Source organism: Colletotrichum godetiae, assembly GCF_030913485.1.
Source record: "Colletotrichum godetiae strain CBS 193.32 chromosome Unknown BDP55scaffold_42, whole genome shotgun sequence".
NCBI lineage: Eukaryota > Fungi > Ascomycota > Sordariomycetes > Glomerellales > Glomerellaceae > Colletotrichum > Colletotrichum godetiae.
The window spans coordinates 141,591-166,361 of NW_026851290.1; the positions used below are offsets into that span (position 1 = coordinate 141,591).

At 53.9% G+C, this 24,771-nt stretch overlaps 3 protein-coding genes across 3 annotated transcripts; all 3 read right to left on the reverse strand.

Moving 5' to 3' along the window:
* Positions 1-3,949: 3,949 nt before the first annotated feature.
* Positions 3,950-4,864, reverse strand: BDP55DRAFT_635363 (uncharacterized protein; the record flags this gene model as incomplete). Its single annotated transcript, XM_060572767.1, has 4 exons — positions 3,950-4,046; positions 4,224-4,290; positions 4,342-4,567; positions 4,754-4,864. 4 exons carry the CDS (start codon positions 4,862-4,864, stop codon positions 3,950-3,952), a joined length of 501 nt encoding a protein of 166 aa, XP_060425943.1.
* A 3,429-nt stretch (positions 4,865-8,293) lies between these two features.
* Positions 8,294-9,569, reverse strand: BDP55DRAFT_731832 (uncharacterized protein; the record flags this gene model as incomplete). The annotated part of the gene is made up of 2 exons (XM_060579868.1): positions 8,294-8,995; positions 9,060-9,569. The coding sequence occupies 2 exons, from the start codon at positions 9,567-9,569 to the stop codon at positions 8,294-8,296; spliced, it is 1,212 nt and encodes a 403-aa protein (XP_060425944.1).
* Positions 9,570-14,660: 5,091 nt separating this feature from the next.
* Positions 14,661-15,586, reverse strand: BDP55DRAFT_280796 (uncharacterized protein). The gene is made up of 2 exons (XM_060566475.1): positions 14,911-15,586; positions 14,661-14,847 (listed from the first exon to the last, which is right to left on the reverse strand). Exons 1-2 carry the CDS (start codon positions 15,462-15,464, stop codon positions 14,787-14,789), a joined length of 615 nt encoding a protein of 204 aa, XP_060425945.1. The 5' UTR covers positions 15,465-15,586; the 3' UTR covers positions 14,661-14,786.
* Positions 15,587-24,771: the final 9,185 nt, after the last annotated feature.

Genomic DNA, 24,771 nt, shown 5'->3' on the forward strand with positions numbered 1-24,771 from the left:
AATCGTCTCCGTGTCTTACATTCCAAGGGGGGTGTTTGAGTGGAAGTACGCACGCTACCGGGCCGTCTGCGTAAAGGAACAAAACATGATTCCCAGGAATCTGGTCGAGTGGTTGACTAGCTTCCGCCAGGGGTACACCAGAATGAATAGTAAGACATGTTCCAGCCGCGCCGCCCTCGCTTAGCCCTCTGGAGTATATTCGAGCCCGGACGGTCCCGCGGATGAAACGCCTTCGTACTTTCCACTGTGCGATTTCGTGCAACGCTTGGCTGGCGGAGAACTCTGTTTTCGCCGTCAATACAAGCAACCCTAACCCTGATAGGTACGACGAAAAAGGTGGATGGAGAAGAGTGAATGACGAATCTCGAGGCTCTCCCACAGCAAAGCCTCAATCCGATTACTCTTCTTCTCTGCAGTTCCCCCACCTCTATACACACGCCCTTGTGCCGCAAATCCACGAGGCAGTAGGAACTGGATTAGCAAGCCATGGGATGCTTTGGGCTGGCTGAGCGCGGATCTGGCCCGTCCCGAATCTTCTTTCTCCTCCGCAGACTACGCGGATGGCGTGGAATGTATGCGGCCATGACAACTCGATAGGCCCCCAAGGGTTATGTAGGTCAGGTCTTGGCCAAGCGTAATTCCTCGGATTGCTAGGGCCCGGCAGGTCGGGTCGCGGAACGGCAGGAAGGTTTCGCAAGACTCGGATGGCTGACCTAGCCAGCAGGGTGCTCCGGTTCCCTCAGCTGACTTGAGACGGTTGACAGCCTGACGATAGTTGGTAGGTCTCTCTTTGGAATGTTGGCGCTGAAGTTATGGTTCCCTGGTGGCTTCCTAGGGTCACCTGCCATCATGTTTGGTCTTGGGGATGCTGTAGACGCACAGATCCAGTGGAGGCACGAGTCTACTACTCGTCGTGTTCTCGATTCGCTTTGCTTCAAGGATAGAATGAGGTTTTGTCGAATAGTGAACAAAAGGTTCACGTTTCGGTAGGAATGATAGACAATGAATGGAGGTCAATTGGGATCGGCAAACGTTCCCTAGCAACCTGACGAGAGGCATTCAAGGGAGAAGGTCAGGCCAGGCTAACGGTGACGGGGTAGATCGATGGGAAGGGAGAGACATTTTGGCTGCCTGTCTCTTCTTTCCGTCTGTTTGCAGCTGCACAAACGTCCCGTCGGTGCTGGATAGGCATCGATTTGACTCAGTTCGTATATACGTGCGGGTATGCTTCCCGGTCGATACGGATAGAAGCAGAGACATGCGTGTAGCGACATCAGACAGGTTGTCTCAAGTGTCAGCGCCGTCAGTTGTCTCTCTCTAAAACTGTTGTTTATTTGGAGACTTGTAAGCTGATTGTATGCGATCAAGGGACGAATTCAGGGACGAAGCAGGACCTTCTTGTCGGGCTCTTGTTGTACCAGGCTTGAGGAATGTTCAAACGACCATTGAAGTATGTCGGTGCCCACCAACATTCGAAGGCTTCCGCTCGAATTACGCTGACGAAGATTCGTGTAGGACAGAAGCTCGCTCTAAAAGGGGGCCTTGACGCGTTTGAATACAAACGTCATGTTGATGTCAGGGATAGGTCGAGTTGGAAACAACCTCACACTCCACTCCAGACGATACTACAAGACGAAAACAATACTGACAATAGTTGTATAATGACTTTTTCTGCTCCCAGCACAGGATGGGTGGAATTGAGAGCATGCAGTGGGCTATCTGCACACCGGAAGAAAAAAAAAGCTTGAAGATACTCCTCGTCACGAGTCGAGCACCAAGGTTTGTTTCTCGTCGCATCAACTGGTAGAAAGATGCAGTGCCACGAGCTCAGTGCAGTTGAATCTCCGTTCTCAGCCAGCACATTGACCTGCTCTTGCCTTAGAACTGTTGTATTATTACCAGCTTTCCCATTCCTCGGTAGTCCTTGCTCTCCTGCCTTCCTCCACGGCCGTTCATCTGTTTTGTCCTCAGCCCGGCGCGCCCCAAACGTTTGTACTTTCCACAACGACACGCCATTCAGCCGGTTTGGGAAGGCCTCAATGTACATCTTACCTCCGCGCAGCACGGGAAGGGCAGGCTGGGAAATCAGTCAAAGTCAGGTACGCAACACCGTCGCCGTTTTCGGTCAGCAAGCCGTGTCCTAAGTCTCCTCTCACACCCCCTTTCCACGTTCCCGCTCTACCGTCATCTTTTCTGGTACACCGCCTGACTTTCGCATTCGTATCTTGTCTTCCTCCCATTTATACTCTCGTCTCTGTCTCGGGCTCCCCAGGTTTTCCCGCAGTCGACACCTTTACAGTACTCCAGGTCAGAGGTCAAGTTTGACTGTACGAAGCCGCACAGTCCCTGGATCAGCGCAGCGCATGTCAGATCGCCGGCTTGTCCCGGGATATCAGTCTGTATACGGTCAACGGCATATGCAAAACCCATCCATGTCTGGAGGCGCTGACGGCCGCATGACTCTGAGACCATGTGACATTTTTCGAACTGCCTCACACAAGCTCTCAAACCAAACCAGAGAAATGGGAAAGATGGGCCAGGACAGCCGTTTATACCACGCACCAATATGTTTACGGCCAGGGCACACTGCATCTCGACCTTCTCAAACTCGGCGATCGAGGCAGGGCTTGAACGGACGTACCTTGATGCTTCCGGATGGACAGTTGCCCTGCAAGATTGCTGCACGTCAGGATGTAACCCAAAGGTCTATCCGAGCATCTCAAGGCCAGACGAACATCCACGCCCCCCGACCCGCCCATCGTCTCTGTTTGTGAATAGGAACATTTCCCCCTCTTTCTCCTCTTCGGTGGTCCCGGACCATTAACGCTGGCTCTTGCTTGGTATCTTCTGCCTCGAGTGAGGTATAGGTACTTGTTGGTGAAAAACGATCAGATCCACCGCTTTTCTTTCGTTTCCCCCTCCCTGCCCCTCCTCCATGTCGGTGTGCGCACCGCAATATCCCACTCCCTATGCCTCTGCATCCTACTGCTTCCATACTTTCTCCGCTTCTCTCTTTCTGCTTTCCCTGTCGTCTTGAACATTGCACACCGTCTATTTCACTCCCAACATCGCCAAGATCAGCCCCCTTTTCTCCGGATGAAGCAGAGCCACTGGACACCATGATCTATGAATACTAGTGCTGGACCGTCGCCAAATCAGGCCATCTCTCCCAGCCCGCTCCGTACCGTCAGATAGTCTGTCTCGATCGAACTCTAGCCTCTTTCTCATTTTGAACCTCGCTAGCAACCCGCTTGGCCCATCGTCACCACCGCCACCCCTCCCGAGTGTCCCAGGAGCCAGGTGGTCGGCCGACGGGCGCTCTACGATGAAGCCTTCTTTAGCTTGTTTTTTCCCTTTGTCTTGACAGCGCTCGGCAAGCCACTCCCTTCTTCTCCGTTGAAAACTGCCCATAACAACGTGTGTGGGCTGCTGAAAATTAGCATTCATCACATCACAGGTCCAACGCCATGAACGCTTGTAAAAAGCCTAGACCTTTTGAGAATCGAGCCCTCGTCCCTCTATCCAGGTATACCTTTGCAATGCTGCGCCAATAGTCCATTTGTACTTCTCAGTCCCCTAGAGCCCTCCCTCCATACCCTTCTTTACGCGCAAACGAAGGCCATATGCTAAGCTGCTAGGGGTGTCTTTATGTCGATGCAACTGTGTTTTTGCAGTATCGGTATATTCCAGGAGAGGGGTTCTCTTTTCGCAGCATGTCAAAGTGCGAAGTACAATGGTCCCGCAGGGGGGGTCGCGGGCCAGAAAGTGTATGAATTCGACGCAACAAGGAGGGACATGACACCGGCGAGCCCACCTCATCTCTCTTGCCGGCGGCTTATCTCCCTTCAGCTGGCTTGTTCACCGTGCCCCGTCTACCCCTCGGCCCCATCAGCGGCCGGTGCCTACTGTTAGACAGGCAGGCAGGCAACTCCTTTCTTCGCCAACCGGCCTACTGGCCGCCCGGCAAGGAACTTGGATCTTGAACCAAGGCACGTAGCTGGGCTACGAGGCATTCAGGGACCTCATCAGTGGTGGTGGTATGTTCCCTGTCTTGCGTTAGTACATTGGGTCGCCGCGCACTCCCTCCGCCTCCTCCGCCCAGTGTCGCGCAAGCCCGACGGCCCAAAATCCCTAGCGTTGCTGCAAAGAATCGGCATCATGTACTCTTGGGGCTCGCCGTTGAGAAGAGGCTGCAAAAGCTGCAAAGGCTCGGGCACACTTACACGCTTACCAACGGACGCAAGGACGCTGAGTCTGACATCTCACTGCTGCGCTCCGACCTCGCCTGACCTGCATCTATGAAGCACAGACTTCATGTGAGTAATTAGCTGCCAGACAAACCCCAGACAACGCCCAGTTCATGGGTACCGCTGTAAGCGGCCGTCTGCTCTTTTGACCGGATCGAATCCTGCCCTGCTCTACGTTCCTTCTCGGCGAGAGCGTACGAGGTAGGCGCGTGGGTGTACGTAAGTATGCAGGCTCGCGGCTTGCGCTTTGTTTGTCTCCTCGTCATGAGCGATTTTTCATATTCCTTCAACCTCGTCGAGTCATCTTCCAATTCTGGCCTCTTTGGTGTCGTGGTTTGATGTCTATGTCAAGGATGGCGTGTGTAGATATTGTATTGTGTGTGACTCGAGTGTACCTGGTCGGTTCCTCGGACCACAGTGCTCGACATTGGCGAACGGCTTTCTCCTTGCCCCCCCTGGCCCTATCCAAAAGACACACACATTGAAAGAGAGGCGTGTGTACACACCCCCTCTGGCTCGCTCGCGCGCAGGTTTGCGTAACCAGGATCAACCCAATCCCAGGTCCCCATGAGCGTTGATTGCGGAGAGGGGCCAACCGAAGCCCGGACACCACTCATGGGCTCATCCCTTCCCCTTCTCTCTTTCTCTCGTTCGTTTAGCCCGCCGCCGCGCGAAAAAAACAGTGCAGGCAGGCGTGTCAAGTGAGAGAAGTGATGTACGGATAGAGAAGAGAGGGGGGGAGAGCACAAGAGAGGATACCAGGACTAGCGCCAAGGGTCCCGAAAGTCTTGCCTCGACAAATTGAATGGCGGCAATGAGGCCTGTCAAAGGACTCGAAGTTTCTCTCACGTCCACTCGTCTGCGACCCCAAGATGTACCTAGCTTGACCTGGTTTCGCCTCGAGCGCGCCTGTTCTTCGCTCTCTCTCACTCTGGAGACTGCCCCCTCCCCCTCTTCGCCTCCTCCCGCACCGCAGCACACCGCACACGCCACAACAAACCATCCATACACCAGTGACCAGACACGGCAGACTTCCATGAGAGAAATCGATAAAAGGTGTGGGAACTGAACATTCGTGTCTTTCAGGTTTAGTGGATCCCTCCTCGAGTAAAATTTGAACATTGCAGATCTGAAGCCTTTGTAGCTATTATTTTCGATGAATAGTTTTTATTGAGGTACCCTATGTTTTCCTAAACACTTATTTATAAGCCATTGTTTTTTTCTATCTCACCTCGTGACTCTCCCTGATTTTCTGAGAGGGGAGTCTCGTCTGTTCATGTTCTTTGTTCTTGGGGAGGGGGCGCAGAGGAGTTCCCTTGTGTTGCTACGAGTACCGAAGACCTAAGACCAGGGCGCAAGACTGTAGAACAAAGAGAAACATGGAACCAGAAGCGGGTTAGTTTGCTTGTTTTGCTGAATTTTTCAATCTTTCTTTCTTCGTAATTTTGTTCGCTGTGACGTTTGACACTTTTTCTCTGTTTTTCTGCCGGCGCTTAAGGGATGAGGGTGAGCTTTTCAACCAACTTTGGCGGGACCATACCAACTGCCGTATTACCTCAAAAGCCACAACCGAACTAGAGACTTTGGGAACAGAATGGTAGCTCGGAGAATAGGTATTCTGGGGGGAAAAGTGAGGAGAGAAAAAGGAAAAAAAAAAGAAAGAAACTAGCAAACATGAAGAAGGGAATCAAGACTAAGATCAAATGGTCAACATACCGGCAGTTCCATCATTCCTCTCGCTCTCTCTCGCTCTCTCTCCCTTAGTAAATGCCTTCCAGGACCCAAAGTTCTAGTAGCGCCAGTGAACAACGCAAAAATCCGTTTCGTGCCGTGCCATGCCGCCGCGGCGTCCCATGAGGTGGGAACCTCTTAGCACCTGGGGTTTTCCTCTTCCGCAAAAGGAGCCTAAGAGGCGCGGACGGGCGGCCATAACGGCCCCCTTCCCCTCCCCTCGCCAGCCCCAGCCCCCAAGGCCCCAGAACCCAGGCACACGGGGAATGGCGGCATCAGCATGGAGAGAGAGGGGGGGGGGGGGGATGAGGCTTGGACAGCCGGGCGTGGTGGTTGTAAACTCGTAGAATAAAAAGAACGCAGGCTAGGTCCCGGGTTTGACAGCATCGGCGGTCCGGCCCCCAAAACTCTTTTTTTTGTACGGAGGACAGCAAAGAAAAATGTACTTTTCTTCTTTCTCTTTCTTTACTGGGAGTCCGAGTGAGGGGTTGTTTGGAAGTGGAAGAGGGGGGGGGGGGGAAAGTAAGGTCAGGTAGCTTGGGTAGGCAAACTCGGCGGCGGCACCGGCGGCGGCGGGTGCGGTTGGCTCCTCCTCTACCTTCCCCTTTTCCCCGTTACCATTCATTCATTCCCCTTACCCTTCTCCCTGCCTTTGGTAGGTACGGATAGGTTCCCGTCACCCCCCCCCCCCCCCCCCCCCCCCCCCAAAAAAAAAAAAAAAAAAAAAAAAAAAAACATCAGTGCTGAACGAAGCTTCCCCTGCGGGCCTACCTCATCCCCCGCGGGCGAACGCACGTTTATCGATATCAGAAGAAGCTTTTATCTGATATTAAAGACGGAAACTACTGGTCTCGACCTTCCTAATCTTTCTGGCTACGTCTAGATCGGAAAATCTGTCCGTGCTTTTCTTCCCCCTTCCAAAGAAGCGTTAATAGTTGCTTCTTGTTTTTCCCTTTCAACCGTCGGATCAATATGACGTGTCACATATAGATGGGGGGTGGGACGCACTTTTTTTTTTTTTTTTTTTTTGGCGGCTTCCTTTCTCGGGATTACGGACTTGGAGACAGCGAAGCAACAACAGTAAACGGCAACATGGCAAATATTCAGCGAACAACGTTGAAGCTTAGCACAAAACTTTTCTTGCTTTGTAAGAAAGAAACACCATTAGCAATGTAAGTACCATAAACAATGCCGACAATGCTACGCTTGGCTTTCAAAATGTATGTTTTGTTTCGTTACTTTCTTTCCAAACCGCACACCACCCTTGACGGGGGTATTGCTATGAGACAGGCAACATGACAATCATGAGTAGAGAGAATCGTTGGAATGAAGAAGAAACAATTAACCTCGGTATTTTTTGCAGCCCTCGCGGTGCTGCCGACTTCTGACTTTTGCAGAAATTAAGAAACAAAAACACATCGTGACGGGGGAGAGAGAAACTGCAAAACGCGCCCAATTTATGGGATGTAGATAGAATGATGAGGTTATTGTGTCATATCTTTGCCGCCCAGTTCCTTTGCATCGCTTGCGCGATTCCGCCTTCATAATACTTCTCAACGTTTGGGGTACTAGTAAAGATAAGATAGAAAAAAAAGTAAGGCAGCGGTTTTGACATGAAAATGCGACACTCCAGCATGTGTGGCGTATCGAACAATGGGTACTAAAATTGAGTAAAGGCAGGACAGAAAATCAAAAACAGACGTGTGCCGTGAGGCAGACCAATCTTAACCCTTTCCGTTCCTTTGGGAAATGACTGTGTACGAAAAGAAAAGATGTAGAACAAAGCAAATAAAAATGGAAGGACCAGTTTCCCGGATCTCGGGAAACCCGCGTACGTGGTATGCTCAAGCAAAATACCTCCCACCATTTCCCAACCCCAGCCCCCAGCAAACACCAAAAAAGCGAAAATCAAGACGATGCTGACCGTGAATTTTTTTCTGGCTGATCCTGGAAGCCGTTCCCGCCAACTCCCCCCTCCCTCATGAAAACTCGCTTGCTACAGAAGCTCATGCCTGCCCATGCCCGTCGATGACCGATATGCGTTTTCCATGAACTTTGCAACGTATGCAGCCCGAGTTAAATTGCATAATTCCCTCGCCGTCGTTGCTGCTGTCGACGACATCGTTCGCAATGATCGAGGTAAAAAGCGTTGTCTCCAAGGTTGTTGTGTCGAGAGAAGTTCCAAAGCGAAGAGAGTACCTGGCCAGCAGATCCATTCCTGTTTGCGCCGGACTGAGGCGGTCGATATCCGCGGAATAATTAGGTTCTCCCCGAGCACAAAAGACCACACTCTCCCCCCTCCATGCGTCATCTTCCTACTTCCTTACTGGTGGACGATTCAACCTTCCCAACATGTTCCGATCAATGTCATTTGGGGTCGTGTCCACCAAGTTGTTCAAGCTCATGACCGAGCTTGAGGATGCTGCCGGGGTGGAGGAGTTGCTTTGTCGCTGGGTCGCTGCCGCGGCTCGCTCGTCTCCCGTCTGCGGGTGAGGTACCGCCGCTGGCTGTCCAGGGCTATGTCTAGCCGGAGGTGCTCTTGGGTCATATCCGGGGTGGCCGCCCTGCGAATAGCCCATGTAGCCTCCCGGGCTGCTATGATTCGAGCTCGAGGCCGGTGAGCGACGTCGAGGATCGTCTGCAGAGTTTGGATCAGGTGGCGGAGGTCGGAGCTCATCAACGTCATCGTCCCTCGGTCGCCGCCTTCCACGCTGCGAATCGTATGGCGAGTAGCCGCCCGTCGGGGACGGGAGTGGTTGTTGGTAGTAGCCGCCGTTGCCAGGTTGAGGGGGGTAACCCGGGGGGCCCGGTGGCGGAGGCAGCGAGCCCGGAGGGAGAGGCTGCCCATAAGCTCCATAGAGCGGTGTTCCCGGTGGAACACCTCCCTGAATGGCCGAAACGGGCACAAATGCAGTCGAGCTAGACGAAGAAACGGGCTGGAATATGCATTCTTGGTTCATCCTACTGCAGTTTACGCATTTGCCGCCAGGCGCACTCTGGTAGCCGCTGCACCGAATCTGAAGCATTCAAAATTAGTCTCAAAGAGCTCCTCTTGTCGCATCACTTTGGGGGATAATGCACCTTTCTCTTTCTGCAGTATCTGCAGGCTATGGAGGTCCGTTGTCTTGGAGCGGCTTGCTGCATGGGAGGGCCTCCTTGACCGTAGTCGTATCTCGGTGCGCCTGGTGGGTAGTCATATCGTGGACCACCCGGGCCGGGAGGAGGGTAGTCGGCGTAGCGACCCGGAGGCGGCGGGCCTTGGCGGTTGTGATACTCCTGATAGTAGGGGTCGCCATACTGCTGCTGAGGCTGGCGATTTCTGTAGTAGTCGTCTCTTCCATCTGGCGGAGGAGGATAAGTGGGAGATCTGGGGTCTCCCGGGGGTTGCAACGGCGGCAGTTGCGGCGGATGACCACCCGGTTGCGGCGGCGGGTAACCGTTAACGGAATTCGGGGAGGCACTGTAGTTGCTGGCGCGTGGATCGGCGCGCGGGTCACCTCGTGGATCACCAGGGTAGGACCTCGGGTAGGCTGGTTGGCCGTAGGCGCCGTGAGGATCCTGAATGGAGGGAAGTGTTACTGGGGCAGCCATGTTGGGTCTGTGATGTCTGTCGTCGTGGTATCTTGGGTCTTCAGGTGCTCCCACGGGGGGAAGTTGGTGACGAGCTTCGTCTTCTCGGTGTATAGAAGGCGGCCCTCGTCCTTGCTCCTCTGCCATGCTCTGGTTGCGGCGAGTCCACCCGGATGCCGCGACTGAACCTACACTCTCGTCGCCGCGCGATGCTATCGTGTTGGCGAACAGTTGGTGTCGTGGAGTGATGTTTGTAGTGGGTGGTGTGGTTAAAATGGGCCCTTGAGGCGAAATTCGATAATGCCGTGCGCGCAAGGTAGGCTTATCCGTCAAACCCTGCTGTCAAAAATATCCGGCCAGGCACGGGAAGGGCAAGAATCATGACCGAGTGGGCTGTGGCGGAGAGAAGAAGGCGCGGCCAGCCAAGTCGGTTGACTCAAGAAGCGCAAGCGCGCACAGGATGGTGGCGGTGGTGGGGGGATTTTGGAGTTGAGTACGGATAGCGGTTGTCGTATAAGCCGTCGGAGAGCGCGGGCGCAAGAGTAAGCAGCGGCAGCTCGGCGCGCAAAACGCAGCTCGGCGAGATTCGACAACGGGATGGTACGGATGTGAGGATCGCGTGGCTGGAATGATTAATTTTAAAAGTGGCGGATTTGGCAATGATCCGACTCCCGCAATGATGACAGCCGAGCAAACGTGGGTGAATGCGTCCTTGCGTGGTGTCGCTGTTGTCGAGGAATGAAAGTGAGGTCAGGTCGGGATCATCAAACCGAGTAAGTAAGGTACGAAGTAGGAGACAGTCCCGGTGTGTCGGCGACTTGAACTTTGCCGGTGAGAGACAACAGCAGCAGCAGCAAGCAGTTGGATGTGCAGACGGGAGCTTCTAAGAAAGAAGGCGTCGATGGTGACGAGGATGATGGTGTTGCGGTCCCTGGATTCCCTCTTCTTTTTTTCTATCGGCTTCTTTCTTCCTGTCCTGTCCAGTTTCCTCCTTCCCGGTGACGGCAGAGAACGCAAAAGGAGAGGGGTTTGCGATGCTGTTCCGGTAGGAAGGAAGGATGGATGAGAATTGTGAGCGTCGTCGGTCGGCAGGTTTGGGAAAAGGAGAGCCAAGTCAGGTGGACAAGGAGCGATGCGCGCAGACAGCTCTTAGTGAAGGAAGGTTTGTAAAGGGAAAGAGAGGTAAGAGAGAAAGGTGAGGTAAGGCAAGCGAGGCAGAGCAGGCGCAAGGCGGGTAAAGTAATGTAAAAAGGGTAGGTAAGGCCCAGGTTGGCGGTGGAGTGGTAGGAGAGGGATTGTGCCAAAGATGTAAGAAACCAAGAGAAGAAAGAGGCGCTACTGCGTGAGGTAGAAGTATCCGTAGACGAGTACCCCGTACCTACCGACCGTACTCCGTACCTTGACTACCTATACCTTGGACCTTGGGAACCAGCATCCGTACTTTGGGAACTTGGGACCTTGGGACCTTGGGACTTGGATGGGCATGGAGCGGTGCGGTGCGGTCGGTACGGGGGGGTAAGGGTAAGGTAGGGAAGGGAAGGGGAAGGGAAGGGAGGGAAAAGGGAAAGGGAAGGGGAGGCACCGCAGCATGGTACCCTCTCATCCACTTTCTGGGACGAAAGTGCCAGGGAAGATGCGGTACAGGTACCCATGTCCATGTCCCAAGGATCTCATGGGTCCCACCCAAGGTCCCAACTTCCCAAGGTCTCGAGAGTCAAGCCAGGGAAGAAAGGCGTGCGCTGAACTCCGTACTTTAGGTGGGAACCGAGAGGTAAGGCAGGTACGTACTGTGTATAGAGTACATGGGGTGCCAGCCTCGAGTCTTCCCCCAGGTACGTATCTTTCTACCTTTGCGCATGAGGTGTGGCTCACCTTCCCCTTCTCCTCTCCTCTTCCACACCCCTCCTCCCGGCCTAGGGGTGCGATGGAGGAATACCTGGTGGATGGATTGAAGAGAGAGCATGGGAACAGGATGGCGGAAGGGCATCCAACAGCAGGGCCACAACAGCAACAACGGAAGCAGAAACAGCAACAGGGCAAATATGCGGACACTCACACAACATGCAAACTCACACTGTCTCTCTTTCTCTCTCACATCTCACTCACTCCATTTGTCTCTCTATTTACTCTTTTTTTTCTTTTTTTTTTTTCTTCTTTTTTTCTCTTTCGCACTTCCTCTCACATACTCTCTCACGCACATACACACCTCACACGTACTGTCAAAGATGGGAAGTACGCCAGGCAGTATGGAGAGTTACAAAAAAAGACCCGCCCGCATGCACTTCAAACGCCTACACGCCAGATACCCCAGACAGCCCTGGCGGATGCTCAAGTGTGGTGAGGCAGAGGCAGTGTAAAGCAAGGAAGCGTGCCGCACCGTAATGTCCTCGACAGTCCCGTTGCCGCTGCGCAAGGAACCGGACGGCATGGGCTTCGAATCTGGGTAACGTCGCTCAAATGGTCAATCCCTGGGGAGGGGGGCGTATTTTTGTCTTCTTTTTGTGCCCTCAATCTCTTGCCTCCAAGGTGTTGCATGGTACCTAGCCCATTGATCATCAAGGGACGGCTGCGGGCACTCGACTCGTTTTCTTTCTTGACTGATATTGCTGGTCAGAACGGGTCGCCTGGGTATCTTGAATGGTAAATAAGGTATTTAGAGACGAAGAGACCCGAACACCTTGCAGTACTGACCGCCAGGAGCCACATCAATGTCGCAGCCTTGTCGCTCGCCGCTTGTTGTCTATTCTAAATTGAGTTGCAGTGGTCCTGTTTTGTCCTGTTCTTGTGTATCGGTTCAGAGTACGGTGTGCAATAAATACGGGCGGTTGTATGCGAGATGGAGGTAAAAGGGCAGCCGTTCCTTGATAATAGTCCTGGATGCGACCTTGGCCACTCGACCTGCGGGCTTTACCTTTGCTGGAGTCAGATGGCGCACTATAGAAGATGAGATGAGATATTGGTAGGAAATAGTACAGCTGGGTGACGGCAAGAGCTGGAGAAGGAGGGATAATACTGAAGCAGCCTCCCTCCCCTCAGACAACAGGCACGCTGCCTGGGCAGGGCTCAGAACACGCAGGGGAGAAGACGTAGGTCCGGGCCCGGGTCCGGGCCCAGGTTCAGGTACGAGGCAAACAGGGTGCCAAACCTCGGGTACCTTGGAAGACGGCAGGGTGCGGTGCCGGTGCGGATAGGTGGTTTGATGATGGGATCTGGATGAAAGGGTTGGTAACGCGGCTTGGGGTGCAGTAGATGAAGTCTGAAGAATTTCCGATGACGATGACGACAGTATCCGTAGCTAAGTGTCTTCGTAGTATCCGTACGGACTGTCCTGACAATGGGGAAGATGAGGATGGCTGCGAAGAGGAAGTCTTGGCCTACCGGAGAATATATCAAAGAGTGAGTGATAGCGACTGCAATCAAACCTGACGGCGCGCGACAAATGGTCGCTATTCCTTGCCCGTTGGCACGAAGGAGGTGCAATCGACGAAACGATGAAGGCCAAACTCACGACCATCACGACATTCTCGTCTTGCCTCTACTCCTCCTGCTCCCGTATACTTTTTTTCTCATGCCTTCTTGCTGCTGGTCCTACCTTGCTACCCTACAGCACCTGCACCATCTCTACCTACACCTGCAGGCTGCACCAAATGGGAATGGGATGGGAATCTGCTGTCACTCCAGCCACACACCTACCAAGACAGTAGTAGGCCACACGCCCCTCTCCCATGGCCCTCGCTCTCTGCCTGTCTTTCTCTCTCTCATCGTCGCTCTGCCTGCGCCCTCCTTCTCCTCCCCTTTCACCCGTCGTCTCTTGCTCGCTGCGTGTGCTCCAGGTCTTCCGTACACACACACCCTGCTCCCACCACACATTCAGAGTGTGGATGTCGCAAAGTAGAGCCGAGCGGGAATGGCACAGCGGACGGATCATGTCGCACCGCCCAATGGGTGACTTTATCGTGGACGGGAGTATCCCCTCCCTTCCCCTTAGGTCCCCTTCGTCTACCTAGGGGCCGTGGCCTTGCTCCAACACCGGCGCCTCCTCCAGCTGGGAGCTGCCTGTCTTTAGCTCCCCGTTACCAGGTACGTACTAAGTAGTATTGTCGGTAAAGTGATCAACTTGGAAGCACCACCTTTTGTGTAGGTACGGATACATGCCCTGCCACCGTCCACCACCTTGGAGAGCCCACACCATGCCGTCCATTTGCAGAAATTAATATGTCAGTAGAGACAAAAGGAGAGAGAGGGGAAGAAGCAGAAGGGAAAGAAAAAATAACAATACGCAAGGACCCGACAGCTAGAGGGCAAAAGCTGAGATGCTCGACTACTACCACTACCACCACCACCACCACCCCTCCTCCCAAAGTCAAAAGGTCAAGTCACAAAAGAGTAAAAACAAGACAAGACGACAGGTACCGCCGACGGGGTGGATAGGAAACGGCCGGGCATTAGGCCCTTTTTCTCTCCCTTCTCGCCTGCCGACCGCAAGTCAACCTATCGAGGTAACGTCAGCTATGAAGTACACAACACCGGCTTGACTCGACACTAGTGCGTGCAGCTAGGTATCTAGACTTGGACCAGTCCAGCTGTGCCCCCCTCGGCGATGGCCAACCAGACCAAAACTCGAGACTCGGCTCCTGTCCTGCTCTGCGTTCTTTGCTCGCTTCACCCGTATCTGTTTCAGCAAATATTCCGTCCAAGGGCGAAAACATCACTATTCCAGACGTACGATGGCACGTTACGACGCGGAAGGCAAACAAAACGGCCCGAGAAGAGAATTTCTTGGTTCCCTCCGAACCCGGCTGCAGTGTCCCAAGGGATGGGTACTCTGCCCCAAAAACAACACTTCAGCGTCATGTCCCATGTCACCCCAGATCGACAATGCCTGTGCAAAGCCAACAAAAAAAAACCTCCAAACCCGTGCAATGGCAAGCACCGAGGCGAGTCTTGTGACGAGTGTGTATTCGATTCTCGCTCCCAATATGGGTAGCTTTGCTGTCTTTAGCCGTCTCCTTTTTGGTGGAAATGCTACCATGCCAAATCAATAGAATAGTCTTCTTCGGCTTTGCCTTGCCAATTGTCACATCTCAAGAAAAACATAGCTGGCCAAATTGCTAGCCGAACCAGGCACTGGCCGGACGACACACGAGACCACCGACGTCGATTGCATAGGTAGGAGAAATAAAGGAGGGCACGGGTTGAACAGAGAGATACGGTGAGACAAAGAGAGAATGCGAAAAGTCAAGAGGAAAGAAGGGTAAAAATAAACAAGGCGGAGTGATGCAAGCCCGCGACTGTGTGTCTTCCATCGTCATGTCAGAATAGCAAAACTTGTTGGTCTGAGTCGGCAAAGGCTAATTCTCACCCCATCTGCTCTGGACTGCTGGTGGATTGTCCACCTGAATCAATGCTTTTGCAGCTATCATGACATGTGTGATACAATGTTGCCTTCACTCGCCTCTCCAAACCCTTGGCCACTTTGTTTGCCTGCTGAGGGTAGAAAATACCTAGGGAGTATGGGTCATGGCGGTTAGTGCGGGCCCTCGCCTCCGTCGATGCTGTCACTTGAGCACCCGAGGGAACAACGGATGGCGCTCCGCCCCCCGCCCCCCTTCTTCCTCCTTCGTCATGGCATGGCTCCGGCTCGCGCCGGATCGTTAGATTTAGACGACCTCGTGACAAAGAAGGACCGCAGTCAGAAGTCCCGGCAAAAACGCACGAAGAGGAACAGAACAAAGACTCAGCTGCGTACCTGCGGCCGGCGGCTTGTACTGGCTGCAGGCCCAGGGCTTCGTGGCTTGAAATAGTCATTAGTACAAGATGGGAGGGGACCGTCGAATTGGCCGCACTAATGATGCAAATTCGTTGCCGTGAGTCGTCCTTACTGCCTTCTAAAATAATGCTCCGTCGCCCAGGCATCGAAGAAGCGAAGGGTGCCTGAAAACTTGGGTGTTGTCCGGGTTAGACCGTGTGCTCCAAAGGCTGGGCAGATGGCCAGACGGCGGTCAAAAAGGGAACACGTCTGGTATGAAATGGGAACACATTTCGAAAAGCGATTGTACAAGCATGCGTCGTTGAATCCCGGCGTGTATGCAATAGCAAACCGGTGCTAAATGTCGCGAAGTCGGGTTCTACCGTATGTCGCTGAAAGCCTTTTCCTGTCGCTAGTAGTGGTACAGCAGGCTGTGCCTCGTCTGGGCAGCCACCGTTGGTGCACGCTGCGGGATGGAAACGCCTTCCGTCATATATCGAACAAGAAACCATAGCCCTTGATGGCACTGATAGGTAGACAAGACAAACAGTGCTATGGCCGTCGAAGTATCATTTTCTCTGCCTTGAGAACAACACCTGAATGACCATTTGCGACTGTCGTGACTCCATTCGCCCATACGTCTGTCCCTTGCTTCCTTCGGCTCAACTGTGGTCCAGGTTGACTCGTACAGCCCTCCCTCGGCAGCTCGCGCCCCCAGTTCTGGTTCTGCCCTATTGGCGGCTGGCAGGACAGGGTATCTTAGGTACGGCCCTCGCCGATGTTGTCCGTGGGCGGGCGACGTGGAAGAAAGTGGTGGAAGATGTGGAGTGCCGTACCAAACAGGGAAAACGTGCGCCTTGGCTTGACTGGCCACGTCTAATCCCGTGTCTGAACCCACCAGCCCGGGCGGCGGTCGCAGATCTGGCCGCAGACAAGGCGAGCGAGCAGTGTGTGAGTATGTGTGTGTGTGTGTGTGTGTGTGCGGATGTGTATGGTGTGTGGTGTCTACCTATGTTGGCTTGTTGCTTGAAGGTCAGCCACTATTACTCGAGGTACGGATACAGCAGCACCTCGGATACCGATCCTGGCCGATGAACCTGCCACAAATGAGTTGAGCTGCTGCTGCTGTGTGCGCCATTGTCTGACACCTGCGGTGTCTCCGCCACCCCTACCATGCTTGGAACTGGGAGTCAGCATCGTCCGAGAGTGCCTCATTCAGACATCAATTTTGGCTTCAGATGAAATGCAAATGCTCTGTTTCATGTCCTCAAAGGCGAGCAGAATGCTCTATCACATACAGTGCGAAGCTGTGTTGGTTGTCTTAGTCGAAATTAACAAGGTGCGACGAAAACTTCTGTGCGACATTGGATCTAGGTTGTTGTTCTGTGGAGAGGACACGAGGCTTGAAATGCCAGTCCACGCACGCTTCCGATCTGTTGCCTTGGTAGGGTCTCTCTTCCTACTCCGTACCACGCATATCAGATCCTAGTGTCTTGTATTCCTTGGTGGTGTCTCAGCGCGGGACGCCCCTTTCGCCTCGTCTTAGTCCTTGTGATGCTCGATCTCTGTACGCCCAAGCAGTAGAAATCTCTGACGCAATATTCTCGACATGGCTGAGAGCTGTTTGTCGGCAGCTACAGTCCTGGTCGTGGACGTTAGAGAGTCTGTATCCCTAGCCTGGGCTCAATGCTGAGCCGTAGTGGCCAGCCATTCTGCTGGGCTGACAGCACAGCAAACTTAGCCGGGCCGAGCTTAAGCAATCAGGCAGCCGTACTTGGAGGCTGATATGGCTAGATCGAGCGGAAATGTCAGGCTAAGTTAGTCCGGTAACGAAGCAGAACAGCTGCCCAACTCTGATGGGATTCGCGGGAGGGCCGCAGCTCACACGCGGGCGGGCAGACCTTGGGATGCCCGCGTTTCTCCGTGTTGCGGATCTTGCCGTGGAACGCCGACGGGAGGCGAACTTCTGGGTGCCGTAGCCGGGGTCTCGTTGCCTCGAAGCCCGTGAACTCCGTGCAGTGGAGGGTACGGATAATACAGTGCGGAGGTAGAGGCACACCGCAGACCTAGGAGTAACCCAAGGTGGCCCTCATTTTCTGCAATAAAACAAGAACCTAGTTTGATGCGAACTCGACTGGGAATCCCAACTTCGGATATGATCATACGAACGCGTTGAGTCGCGTCTCAAGGCACGGCCCAGCTGATACTGGAAGACAGGATCCAGTGGGATCGCGAGGAGGACGCGGGCCGCGACGACGTAGTTAGGGGAATGGATTGCTGATGTAGGTAGGATACTCACTAAGATGTGAATATGCAGACGCGACGTCCACAATAACCATGCACTTGCACTACTCCGTAGGTATCCGTGGCTGATCGGGATCGGTACGTATCCAGAGGGGTCTCATAGCCTGCCACGCCGAGTACGAAGTACTGAGTATCCGTACGGATACCACCACAGCAGCAGCACCAGTAACAAATCCCTGCCTGGCTCCTAGCTGCGTGAGTCTGCGTCACAGCGCTCCGTGGTCCTGTGATGTCTTCTTCCTGCGCCTCGCCGCTCCACGCTTGTTTGTGGGCAGCAACGGAATAGATCAACCAACGGGTCTCGATCGGAACGAACCCCCGTCCACTCAGGTGGGCTGAGATGCTGAGGAATCCATGTGTAAGGTAGTGTGCATCCTGGACTTCCTCTGCCAAACGAGTGGCAGCTGGTGCTCTGCGACAAGTGAAATGTGAACATGTTGGAAATGCCAGGGCCCCGAAACCCCGAAACCACTCAAGCCATCCTGGTCGGCGTCATCAACTCCACAGCATCCCGGGCGGGAAATCTGCGATGATCGGGTTTCAGAAATACCAGACGGCGTATTTTGTCGAGTCCTTTACTACGGAGTAGTGATGACTGGAAATTAAACCGGCTGATATGAAGTGTTCCGATTAAGTACGACGAAGTTGGCTAGGATGACCCCTTAAGCCCAAAATTCCGAAAGCAAAGGGTTGCTGGGCCGTACTCTGGAGCAAAATCGAGTCTAGGGGCTGAATTTGCTCTGTCAATCTGTATCGTCGCACCGGCCGTTAATGGCTGAAGCCTACCTTATCTCCCAGCAGGTCGCGCGATGACCCGCGTTCGGCCGTAGGAGCCAAACAGAAACCGTTGCACTCGATCCGTTCCTCTTGTCGTGGCGTTGCTGACAACCGTACCCTTTTGTATGGCTCATGAATAGGGAAAAGAGGCATGCTTCAGTAGGCAGGCCTCGGCGTGGTGTCTGACTCAAATGTGCGAGGTGTCCAAACCAAGCCGAAAGAAGAAATTCCTGGCCACAGACCCCAGTGCTGAAAGGAGGATAGCTGGGTTTCGATGATGCCCGGAGTAAGCTATTCGTACATACCGATATCGCGCCATTGACTGCGTTGTGGTCAATTTTTCCAGAGTCAAGCGACAGAACGATAATGCAAATCTCTAATGTCCTTTAGCCTGGTCCGAGATGGCCAATTTGCGAGTGCTGTGAGATTCTCGAAAGGGTGTGGGCCCCAATTTGCGTGTACCGTACCACTGACCAGTAACCACTTAGTCCTAGGGTCACTGTGTAACCTGTATGCGTGCTTGCCAACTTGGATGATCGCGTGTCATACTGAAATTGGCATTTTGATTCCTCAAGAAGAGAAATTTTCTTTTTTCTAGTTCCATGGCTCACGGGGATAGATTGTTAGAGTACCTAGTCGACTGTCAGAACTTGCTTGCTGCTGATAAGTGCTCCAGAGACAAATCTCATGCCTCCACACCGTTGACGACGATCAGCGAGCTGTTGACCGAACTTCAACAGACCAACTCGATAAATTTCGGTGGATTGTTCTGGTAGTAGTAGACCATATCCCTGGCGGAGCTCTCTTCGATAATCGTTCTTGTTGGCCCGAGGCCGACGCTGTCATAATGATGCGCGGTTGGCGTTGACTTTGTCTTCAGCTCTCGGCTGACTCTGTTTCTTTGGTTTGGTCATATCCTTTTGGCCCACTGCTCTGCACGCTTCCGGCGAATATCATGGCAATGGATGATGATGGGCCGGTCAGCAGGCTCGCTCCTCAGTAAGCCCAGGGGTTAATCGGCCAGGGCACCCTTCCTGCACCACTGAGATGCCACCCGGGTACCCTCTCCTGAGTCTTGACCTCTTGTCTGGGCCCATGTTGCTTCCAGGCCGCGTGCGGATGGATCCATGCCCCCCCATGATGCCTGCCAGCCTCCCTGCTCCGTCTGCCCTGGCTGGGTTGCCCGCACTTGTGGTCGCTCTTCGGGCCTGGTCGTTGACCCAGAACTGGGACGGGAACTGGCGGTAATCTGACAGCGACAAGGAAAGCTACTCCGTACTCCTACCCCAAGTCCTGGTGGGGCAGTGGTAGAGTGGGTGGAACCGCGCGGCCGACGTGGAATGGCCCGAAGGATCCCAGGATAACGGGCTCTTGGAAACACTTGCGCCACTGGCATGGGAACGGCTCTGAGCTCCCCGACTGGGCTCACTGTCTTGCTCGCCCGAGATTTCCAGTTGGCTTTGCCTCACGTCGAACATGGGCCAATGAAGGGCGTTACCAGGAAGGAAGCAGGCTAATTAAATCGTTAGCATTGGCATCCTGCGGAGAGTTCAAATATGGAACTGGCGTGCACCAACTTGCATCCTCCCGCCGCGGCTCACCACTTGGTTTTTTTAAAGGTGTCGAGAAATGGCAGTCTGACCTCTGTGTCATTCCATATTGGGCTGCAATGTGCCAGTGGTCGAAATCTCTGGCATTCTGTGGGAAAGACACGGAGACTCGATAGGACAGAAACAGTATCTTGTCTGGCGGACCTGCTAGCCGAAGTTTTGCTACGAACTTTTTCTCCTTCGTCTCCTGCTCGCCTGTTCTGTTGCGCTTGGCGGCAAGTCGCGAGACGGATGGAAGCGGTGGAATACGTCGATTGCGGGCCACCATGCGCAGTAGTAGTGTACAGATGGCTAGTCGCGTCAGCTGTGGCTCGATGTTCCCAAGAGGTATATTGCCGTGCCTCGTGGTTGCGTGCAGTGGCATTGGATGTTTGGGGGCTAGCGAGCGAGTCCACCAGTGTCCCGTCCCATCACATCCGAGCCAACCCACAGGTGATCCCCTGCTGTTCCGTCACAGTTGGTGTGGTTGGAGAAGTTGAAGTCAAAGGCGGTCGGGATACCCTGTCTGTCCGTCCATGTGTTTAAACAGATGAAATCGATGCGACGCTAAAGTGTGTAAAATGTGTGACGGTGTGACCTGGTGCATGATACACAGCGGGGTTGAAGCCTTGAAGGGGTGATACGTGAAGCAGATGGGACGGGCGGGAGCTCCCACAGCGATGCCATGTGCTTGCGGTCAGCCATACACCATGTCGGCCGAGAGTGCGTCAACGGTTTTGGCACTTGGCTCTGGAATGCAAGGATTAGCCTGGTCCATCAGGCCCTGCTGACTTTTGAGGTTTTGACGATATCGTAGCTACCATACGATAGAGGGCGGGGCGGGGCATGGTGCCATTGCGCGAGCAAATTTGGCCAAGTCCACGACCACTTATACGTTTACAATCAATGAGACGAGGAACAAGTGTTCAGTAATGAGGTGAGATGAACATCCGCAGTCGAATCCCACCTTCGTAGTAGAAGAGAAAATGTGTTGAAATTAGAACTTGAATGCGAGATGTGAGTGTTCCCGTGTAGACTGAGTCGGGACGTTGCGTACGTTACCTTGAGATACCTTACCTTAGGTACCTTAGGTAAGAAAGAGAAGAATGATCTAGGAAGGTGCTTGTCTTGCTCTGGTATCGACGGACTCCATGGAAGGAACCTGGGAGTTGCCCTCCTGCCTTGCCTTACCTACCTGCTCAGGTAGGTAGGTGTCTTGCATGGCCTGCCTGCCTGCCTTTAAGGTAATCGGGATTGAATGCGCCCGGCTTTTTTGACTGCCAGATCTCGGGAAGGGAAGGGCCACGGCGGATGAGTCGGTGCATACACAGTACTCAACGTGCCGGCCTACCTTAATTACGTGCCTAACTAATGTAGAAGCGTACATTAGGAACATCGCTGCCTTCGAGTTTGGGTCATCCTGGGAAGTTTGAAGAGGATCATCACCAAATCAAGCAGGCGCGGGCGCATGGCTAGTCGGGGTGTTCCGTGGCCGGGACGGGGAATGGAAGGTTCAGTACGGATACCTTCCCTTAAGGTAGGAACGGAGACATTGCCGCGGTCCTCTCCTTCCAAATGACTTGGTAGACAGTTGCCCCAATTAAGGTAGCACGAAACAGGAGATTCTTCTCCCGCATCGTGATTTCCTTCCATTCATCGATTTCATAGCGGGAAGGGGAGGACAAGGCAAAGCCGTTGGTACCTGCCCAGATACCGGGCGCAAGCGTGACAGGTAGGGTACCTTCCCACCTTCCCACAGGACTGGATGAGGACGGGAGAGTCGCGTAGATCGGGGTTCTCTGCCCGTCTTCTTCGGAGCTGGCCCCGTCTTCTCAGCGAATAGGCGATTGGATAGTGGTGCACTTTGCCTCGGGATCCCTGTTTCCCTTTTTTTTTCGTTTTTCTTTCCAATTTGTTTTTTCTCCTCCACGCTTTGGTGAGAGATCCTTCCCTCTCCTCCTGAGGCCACCCTTCTCCCCCCTCCCCCCTCCCCCCTCCCCTCCTCCACATTAGATCACATCGCTTTAACTTTCTCAGCTTCTCCTCCATCACGGTTCACCCTCTCACTGGACCATCCTCATCGCCGCCCGTTGTGTCCAGTCCCTGTCTCAACGGTTGTTCCAGCCTTTCAGGGAATCCTTCCTCAATCTTGCCTTTCCCACCTCAAGGTCCTGCCCTGTGTCATTGCATCTGCATCATTGGGCATCGGCATTCTTTTCCCCTTTCTACAGAGTAACACCATCTCTTTGGCACTGAGCTGCGCCCATTCCTCAGATCCCCCTCCACACTCACCCACTCAGATCAACTTCAAGGCCATACTCCGGACGACGCTTCTTCATGCCCCTCAATTTCTCCCTCACTCCGCCCCTCTGCCCCTCCGACAAACGCAAAACTACCACGCGGCCGCGATGCCCCAATTCTGGACCGACCGAAGCAGCCCCGGTACCACCGTTGATTGGGTCTTGTCATGTTAAGCCGACATCCCTGATCCAACACGCTGCGACAGGGGGGGGCTCACGAGTGACAAGCTGCACCCTCAGTTCTGCTGGTCTGCGGGAGCAAATCGGCGCACGTTCTTCCAATCCTTTTTCACCGTCCCTTCCAGAGTCCTAAATCCTGACCCGTCTCCCAACCTGCCCGCAGACCAGCCGCATCACAAACGGCTTCGTGCTCCGTACCGGCGGCAACGCTCAGCCAGTACCTGCGCGCCATTCGCCAATCATTCGACACTCCCGTCTACCTACCCTGCCATGCCAGGCCAATGTCATGTCTTGCACCCATTCCGCCGCTATGATTGTGGCGCAACTGTTCAAACTATCGCCTCCGGCGTCATTCTTTTTACGCGAACCGAGCTGATGGAACGCCGACTATCCGTCCGCCAACTACCGGCTAGTAGACCCGCTAAATACGGTCTGATGTAGGGAAGCCTTCTCTCTGGCATGACGGGCGAGCGACACGATGCCATCCAGCGCAAACCTGCAGCTCGCACACCGCGGACGCCTACCGGTTCATTACCTATTCATCCCATCTGCAGGCAACCAAGCACACTACACTGCTAGAGACCAGCAGGCACTAGGCTGGGTGTCCTCTACCAACCAAGATACGGATACCAACAGATCTACGATGATCAGACGCGGACAAGTACTGCTCGGTGGGTTTAAGCATACCCTGCAGAGCGCGCGTGCGAAACAGAACACCCGCCCGTGCCGCTCTTCTTCCCCTCACCAAGAGAGTCTTTTTCCAGGGCATTGTTTTATCACACTTCACAATAACGACCTCGAAGCAGCCGCGCGATCTACACTGTCGGCGGTGCAAACATCGCTGCAGTCCATCCTCTATCACTACGCGACGTGGGAATGGTGCGACTGCATTTCCAACCCCGATTCAAGAAAGTGACGCACCACGCCAATTCGACAAATATTGGTGAAGAACTTGCCTTTGTTCTTCCGCTACCCACCCACACCTACGGGTGATCACTTGACTGATCAACTTGTCCGATGTGCGCCCTGTCGGCTGCCCCAGAGACACAAAGCGATAGCGCGACGCCCGTCCACACCCCCACTGGCAGCAGGATAGATTCGGTCCAGTCCCAGAGGCTTGTGCTGACAGCGCCGTCGTCGGGCCATGGGCGACTAGGGCAGACCCAATCGCCTGTCAGACTTTCTTTTTCCGTCCTTAGCGGTCCATTCTGGCGGGAGGGGCTACCCCCCCAGTTCCACCGGGCTCATGGATTCTTCTTGGGAGTTTGCCGGTATCCATAATTCTCATGTACCCGGTACCAACAGATACCTCGTACCGAATTCATGGGTCGGGCAGAGACAGCCCCGCCCCCCTTTGTCTTGCGCAGCTTTCGACGCAACTTAGATCAAGTAGCGTTGATGAATCGCGCCCGTCAGATCTTTCTATGCGCTGCCTCGAGCACTCCGGTTTCGAATCGCTGCATGACAAGCTGCACTGGCTCGAAAGACGGTTCCGATGATGTACCGCCAGGGGGAACCTGAAGGCAGGCGAGTGAGAGTGCGGACGAGATTGGTGTTCACTTGGTCCTACCCCTAGTCACGCTAAGGCAAAGGGAGCCGGGGGCTTGCGCAAGGACCGGGGGCAGCCGACCATGTAACGCCGCGCCGCCCGCTCCCTAAAGGATACTCCCGTTTCTGCCGTTTCGTCGTACATATCCCGCATATCCATCACCTTCGCCAATACGGATGGCCCTACGGCAATCTATCTCACCGCGAGACCAACGCCTTCATGTCTGTGCACCACTTCTGGGCAGGTTGCAAGACCACGAAGGGAGGTCTGCTTGATGCAGTAATACTTTCTCTGCTAGGATGCACTTGCATCTGCTCCTAACCCAGTTCGATGTCAGCTGCAGCGTCATGTCATTCTTAGGTGGCGCGAGACCAGGTATCTCACCAACACGTATGGTACAACCCTCAGCTTGCCTGTTCGGTCTGGAAACCCGCCTACTACCAATGGTCCAGGAGCCTATCCTATCTCGCTTGACCTACGCTCTCAGCACGGAACATCATTACGGCGATTTCGGTCTGCAGGGACTGATGACTGTCGCGAGACTAACCGTTGGATGAGATCGCAGGGGTCTTACGCCGCCACATACAGTTTGAATCCCTATACAGACGATTCAATTATCAACCCACGACGATGGTCCATCGCCTAATTAACAATGGCATGACATTAGACAGTGCCTCGGAATATTTCGCGAATGCTTGAAGCTTCCCCGAATTCTTTTTTGTTTCCCATGCGCTTACTGCTAGGGCAAGATGTAGAGTTTGCTCGAGGACAATTA

Excerpts from the sequence above, each read along its gene's own strand:
- BDP55DRAFT_280796 (XM_060566475.1), bottom strand. The coding sequence starts at position 15,464 with ATGCCTGGGCGACGGAGCATTATTTTAGAAGGCAGTAAGGACGACTCA. Across the intron at positions 14,848-14,910 it reads AGCAGTCCAGAGCAGATGGG|ACACACAGTCGCGGGCTTGC; the intron begins GTGAGAATTAGC and ends TGACGATGGAAG.